Below are 6,735 nucleotides of genomic sequence, written 5' to 3'. Positions count from 1 at the left end.
TGGTAGGGACCACTGTGTTCAGAGGTGCAAGCTAAAACGGCAAGAGATAAAGCAGCAGATAAACCTGCTGTCAGATACAACAGAAAGTCTGAATTGGATTGAAAGGGTGGTTGGTGAGCAACGGCAGGAACCACAGAATCAGACTAGCAGTTTCCTTGTGTAAACAGAAAGGTAGATGATGGACTTATTGGTACAACTGCCTCCTCTATTGTAGGATTCATTGAATCATTAGAATCGTTAAGGGTGGAAAAGATCTCCAAAATCATCGAGTCCAAACTTTGACCATACTGCCTCCCTCTAAAGCCATTTTCTCTCTAGAGTTACAGCCTCTGTTGCTCAGTATACCGAGTACTTATACAGTTAAAAAATCTATTATAACTGTCCGACTTTCTTTGGAAGTAACATCGGTACATGTAGCTTTAAATTCAGTGAGCCCAAACTTAACCTCCATCTTCAGCTGCCGTTGCGTTCCCAGACGTGTGTCTGGCAGTGGCACTGTACAGGACCCAAGCTGTTCGATACCTTCCTCATCTACGTACTGAGCATCCTGTTTTTCTGTGCAATAGAAAACAAAGCGTGCATCTGTTTGATCTGCTTCTGTTGGATATAAATCATAGTGGGCAGCTTCATTTATATTCACTGACTCCCCGATTCCCACCAATTTCATGAAGAGATCTGTGCAATAAACATAATCACCAGTTTTTGAGACTCTCCGTTTAGAGACATCGTGAATAGCATGATCAAAATCCTGACATACTTGTAAACCATATGTCTTAGCACTGATTCTTGAGGTAACAAGGTGTGGATTGACTCCAAATAAAACAGCCCCTTTTGCAATGGCCGCTTGGGCCTCCACTGGACAAAGGACATGATACTTATTGCTAAAGGCCTGACTGATCGCATCTCTCAAAATGATGCTTGACGCAAAGCCCCCCACAAGCAAAATGTATTGGACCTTGGCCATCCCAGGTTTGCCAAGAATTTCCCTCAAAGTACAAATTATGTTTTTGATACTGTAGTCAAACAAGCTCTTCATTTTCTCGTATGTAATCATGACCATCCCATCAGACCACACAGCTCCCTGTGCTTTTTCGAAGAATTGAGCGATGTCCTTCTTGCGTTCTGCCATTCTGATCAGGTTGTAGTAGCAATGTATGTAGACTGCCTCTCTGCTAGCAGAGCATTTCTGCAGACCAAAGTTGTACATCATATGTTGGAATTCAGTAGGGTGGCTCTTTACATATTCATCCCATACACCGTCACTGAATATTTCCCTGAGGAAATCAGCGAAGTTTTCATCCACTCTGTTGCCTCCCCATCCACCTCCAGTTGCCTTGTGTAACTCCTTCAGGTAATGGTTTTCTTGGATCTCATGTACCGTGATGTCTATTGTGCCACCTACACACACAAACATTAATGATTTTAGCTGTTTTCTTTAAAGTACATGAGGTCTGTAGCTTCCACTGAATATAATCTTACCTTCTTAACCCCTCGTTTGCAAAATGTGATTTTCTACTGCTTTCTTTTCTCATTCTCACTCCTCTGCTGTTTCTTGTACTTCTCTAGATTTCTTAAATTTATGCACTTTTGTTTACAATCCTGGTCTCTCAAGGCTCCTACAGTCATTTCCAATAAGAGCTGGATGCTCTGACTTGCTCCCTGAACAAGCCAATCTCTTTCCTTGTCACAGACAGAGACTGGCCTCCTCACATAGATAGTTTACTCCTGCTTTTTAATATGCAAGCTCTGAGTAAAGATGAACAGTGGTGATAAGACTCTCAGGAACTTGTGGTCTTCTTGATGCCTTTTTAGTATTTGTTCATGATCACCAGACTGCTCTTAGCAGAAAAATCACATCGCACCAAAAAATCTCACTCAAGAAACTAGAAAGAGTACTAAGAACTACTTCATCAAACAGTTTAAATTATTTACTCTACAGTGTCTGCTAGCTAATTTCTTTGGTCAGTTCACTGGGCACTAGCTACACTTGCTCCTATGGAGGAGGCTGTGAGCTCAGGCTATACAACAGGATGTGGGTGTGTGCCAGGGGCTGATGCTGGGATGTGGTGCAGGCTGATCTGGAGTGATGGCAGGAGCTCTTGTTGTAACTGTCTGGCCTGAAGTGCACTATAGCGTGAAACACAATCCTGTTCTTTCCTCCTATTTTTCTGCCTGCCCATGGGATCTCATTAAGTGAGAAGTAAAAATAAAAACCCCATGACAAGCACAAGCAGAAGGAGTGGAGCCCAAGCTCTGGGACTGCACTGCAGACCTTTGGGGACACTGTGAAACAGCCACGCTCCATGCCCAGCAAAGATGGTACCTGTTAATCAGGGGAAATTTTACCTCCACAGTCAACAACAACATACTGGATCCCAGGGGAGTCTTCAAACTTCTTCTTGTCGCTGCTGTCTGCCATAAACCCTTCCTGTGGAAGCTGTTTGCACCACAGCGATGCAGCCTCTGGCTCCAAGGCAATGATCAGATTTTTAGAGAGCATGTCAGAGATCATTCCTGCCTAAAATCACAAAAGACAGGAGTCGTTCAAGAAAAGGTGCTGAGATTACTGCTGCATGAACACCACCTGCTAGGGAGACTGTTCTCACATGGAGCCCATGCAGGGGTGGTGGTTCTTGCACCGCCCATCTCTGTGGGGCTCATTTCTACATGGTGCTGGGAGGATAGAGCAGAGCTGTTGTTACTGCCACTTTGGGACATCCTCTCCCCTACCACCCTCAATGTGGAAGATTTCTCTCCCAGGTGGAATGGAATTTCAAATATAGATTGTTGACCTGTTGAGGAGTTCCTCAACAAGTTGCCTCGATGGGCAAAGAAACGTCCAAAGATAATTTGAGGCAGTGGGATGACCCCTGCTTTTACCTCTTTTGCTGCCAAACGCATGAACTGCTTGGCAGCAGAGCTCCATATGGCTGGGACAGTAATGACCCAGGTGATCTCCTCCTCGTCATAGACGGTTTGGAAAGAGGCCTCTTTAATGGTGTTCAGGGCATGTTGCTTCAGGTAGCGCAGGCTTTCAGAAAAGACTGTCAGGGCAGGAAGCATCTTTCCATTGGTGGCTTTCAGCTCCATGCCGGTTGTGACATTCTACAGAGAAAGTCTCAGGGTCACACACTGCAATCTCTGAACAAGGCCTGTCCCCTTCACACTGAGCACTGCACAACATTTGGCACAGAAGGAGGTCATACCCAAACCTGAGTAAACTCCAAGCACTGGCTTCAGTACTGTGGTTAACTGCAGCCCAGTTGACACAGGTCAGCTACCAAACACACCTGTGATTCAGTAGGCAAAGTATTAATATGGTTGATAAGTTAGCTGTTTCTCCTAGGCCCAAGTTTGTAAAGATCCTGTAGATCCCTCTGAAGAGCCAGTGGGGAGTGATTCTGTAATGAAATTTCCCTTAACCATTTGCTCCTCGGATGCAGAGAAATGGTTTGGAACTAAAACCTCTCTTCAACCCCACTCTGGAACTGTGAGAACCCACCACTCCAGAGCTGACAACCACATCATTCCTAGCTTCCTAGGGAGGAAAGTCTTCAAAGAGGCCTCACACCCACCATGGCATCCAGTTCAGCTCTCATTGCTTAGCACTGGCGGATGCCAAAGAGAGGACATAGAACTTCATCTGGGACTGGCCCTGTGCTCTGGTTTATTCTACACTTTGAGAGGCCCTGTGGTACTCTGGAGCACAGGTAGGGAGGCCCTATGATGCTTGGCTGAACAAGCAAACCCAGATAAAGCTGTGAAATATTCTAGCACAGAGCCTTCAGAGAGAAATGATAGTCACTACATGCTTGAAAGACAGCTGTCCATCCTTAAACTGGCTTCAACACAGCATTTCAGGTGAGGGAGAGACAAGCTAGAGGGAAGTATACAACATGGGATGAGCTCTTAACACTGCTCACCTCCTTTGAATTACAGGAAACTTCACTTGTTCTGTGTTACTCCCTGAGGACTGAGGCAGGAAGCCCCAGAGGGAGGCTAGTTTCTGTCAAGCTCTGGAACAGGGCAGCTTTTTGTTAGGAACATGTTCCCTCTTGGTGGAACCTCCAGGGCTGCAGGTGGATGCCTGAAGGATGGTGTGACCTTGTGAGATGCCTGTGATGGAGCAGGTTTGCTGGCTGGACTTGTGGCCTCACGGGAGACCCACGCTAGAGCAGCTTGTGAAGAACACAGCCTGTGGGAAGGCCCCATGCTGGGTGCCAAAAAGAACTGTTGTGGTTTCACCCCAGGTGGCAACCAAGCCCCGCACAGCTGCTTGCTCATTCCCCCACCAGCAGGACTGGGGAGAGAATTGGAAGGGGAAAAGCCAAAAAAACAATGGGTTGAGATAAAGACAGTTTAATAGGCAAAGCAAAAGCCTTGAACACAAGCAAAGAAAAACAAAACACTTCTTCCCGTGGGCAAGCAGATGTTCGGCCATCTCCAGGACATCACACATAACAGTGACTTGGGATGACAAACACTATCACTCCCAACGTCCCCCCTCTCCTCCTTCTTCTGCCCGCTTTATGTGCTGAGCATGATGTCATATGGTCTGGAATATCCCTTTGGTCAGTTGGGGTCACCTGTCCTGGCTGTGTCTCCTCCCAGCCTCCCATGCACCTCCAACATCCTCGCCAGCCTGGCAGTACAAGAAGCAGAAAAGGCCTTGGCTCTGTGTAAGCCCTGCCCAGCAATAACAAAAACATCTCTATGTTATCAACCCTGTGTTCAGCACAACGCAAAATACAGACCCAAACTGTCCACTGTGAAGAAAATTAACTCTACTCCAGCCAAAACCAGCACATGTATATTTGGCTTCACCCAGGTATGCAGTCAGGTTTTGATTGTCTTTAAACAATTAAAAAACATCATAAAGGAAGGGTCCATGAAGCTTTCAGCGAATTACAAAAATAAATAATTTCTTCTTCCGTTCATAAAAACACTCCTTGATTTATGTTCATTCTTTCTCATCAGCCAATTTTACTCAACCATTTTCATCAGTTCTCTAAACCCCACACCACAAATAAATTAATAGGTCTGACTCCCACAGCAGTAACTGTTTCACCTACTGTGTTGTACAGCTTCATCTTGAAGTTCTGGAAGAAGTACCAGCTCTCAGCTTTGCTGGAGGGTAGGCTCTTGTACTTCATCACAGCATCATAGCCAAAATTCTTGAACTCCTGCTGCTGGTTGAACAAGATGCACGTGGGTGTCTTTGGGGTCTTGAACCCGTGCTCTGTTCCCCAGTACACCTCGCGGATTTGGTCTGTACCTGAAGCAAGGGAAAAACAGTATCCGCTGTAGGATGTGCCAAAATCTATAGCAACAACAAAGACTGACTTGCTGGCCATGGCCAACTGCAGTGCAGAAGTGTGCAGCTCTGGGAGCTAGAGAGGAGTGAACAGGTGGAACTGGGATGAAACTGCAATGACTGATGCTCCAGGGTGAAGGTCCACCTCTACTGATTTTATGGGCTGGAGAGAGGTGTGGCACTCGACCTGTGCCCTTTCCTGTAAAGAGCTCTTCTGTTTTTTACAGCAGCAAAGACCCTTTTTCAGGTTTCAGTAACTTCCTGCACTTGCAGCAACACGGAGCGTCCCTGGTGCTGCCCACTCATTTCAACAAACATCTGCTGCTGCTCTAAAGGCATGGCTACACACCACTCTTCTGCCTACAGCACAACAGAGGTGTCGGAAGAACAGTATTACGATGCTGATCCCAGAATGATGACTACGCAAGGCAGCAGGTATGTTACACAGGAAACGTCTCTGGATAAACTTACCAAGTTTAACCTTAGTAGGTCTGAATATTTCTACAAAGTTCCTTGGGGGGTTGTAATGAAAGAGTGCAAACATTTCCTGACTGTGAAATATTTCAGTAAAAGCTCTGTTTTCTTCTTCCTAATCTTCCTATCCATCACAGGGATGGTTACTTTTCTCAAGTTCGGTTTAAGTTCAGCTCCAGAACGTAAGGCAGATCTTAAATCAGTGTAAGAGGTAGACAAATTGAAAAGATCAGTATAAATAGTGTAACAAGATCCAGGACTTTGGCACTCAGACTCTGAGCTCATCAATTTTGCAGGAAAAGGCTGACTAAAATGCAAATTTTATACTGGGTTGTTGAGCTTAAAGAACAAAAAAACTCTCTTTACTGAAAGACTGGAAATGAAGTGATTTAACTGGAAAGGAATCCCTTCAAGTAAACAAAACCAAAATGTGCTTCGGGGGGAGAGGGAGGGATGCTAAATGCTAAGAGAGAGGGGAAGGACAGTCCCTTGCATCAGCTGTGCAGACTGGTATTGGCACAAACCAATAGTAAAGCCTTATTTTAAGGCTTTCTCTGACATCTGGTTGCAGGGAGGAGCTTGCTCCATCTGCATCCGACCTGCAGGAGCACCTTAATCTGGGACTGTCTCTGCAATAATAGTTGATATTTGGGATTCTCATTAGGAAACAAGACACAGAGCAGTTGTAGGAAAAAAAATTACCTCGAGAACACAGAGCTTTGTACTTCTCTATTAAAAAACCCCCACACTCGTACATTGCAAATTTGGTTTTAGTCACGTGCACTTGCTGTTCCCCACACACTGCAGTTCTAGGTTGAGTTCATTTCTCAGGAGCTCTCCCTGTATCTTGCCCATTTCATCCAGACCTAATGATTACTCAAACCCTCCTATTTTTGGCAAACCCTGGCCTGTGGAGTCCTCTGAGCTGTATCAGGCTCACTTCTGCC

At 45.6% G+C, this 6,735-nt stretch overlaps 1 protein-coding gene across 1 annotated transcript; it reads right to left on the bottom strand.

Annotated features, from left to right (window-relative positions):
- Positions 1–116: 116 nt before the first annotated feature.
- Positions 117–5,354, bottom strand: LOC114071972 (heat shock 70 kDa protein 12B-like). The gene is made up of 4 exons (XM_027909876.1): positions 5,073–5,354; positions 2,881–3,105; positions 2,347–2,518; positions 117–1,398 (listed from the first exon to the last, which is right to left on the bottom strand). Exons 1-4 carry the CDS (start codon positions 5,352–5,354, stop codon positions 353–355), a joined length of 1,725 nt encoding a protein of 574 aa, XP_027765677.1. The 3' UTR covers positions 117–352.
- Between the last annotated feature and the right edge of the window lie 1,381 nt (positions 5,355–6,735).

This window comes from Empidonax traillii, unplaced genomic scaffold, assembly GCF_003031625.1.
Source record: "Empidonax traillii isolate 1590-97213 ecotype Southwest subspecies unplaced genomic scaffold, ASM303162v1 scaffold2486:size23294, whole genome shotgun sequence".
Classification (NCBI taxonomy): domain Eukaryota; kingdom Metazoa; phylum Chordata; class Aves; order Passeriformes; family Tyrannidae; genus Empidonax; species Empidonax traillii.
This window is presented reverse-complemented; position numbering and strand designations above follow the sequence as displayed.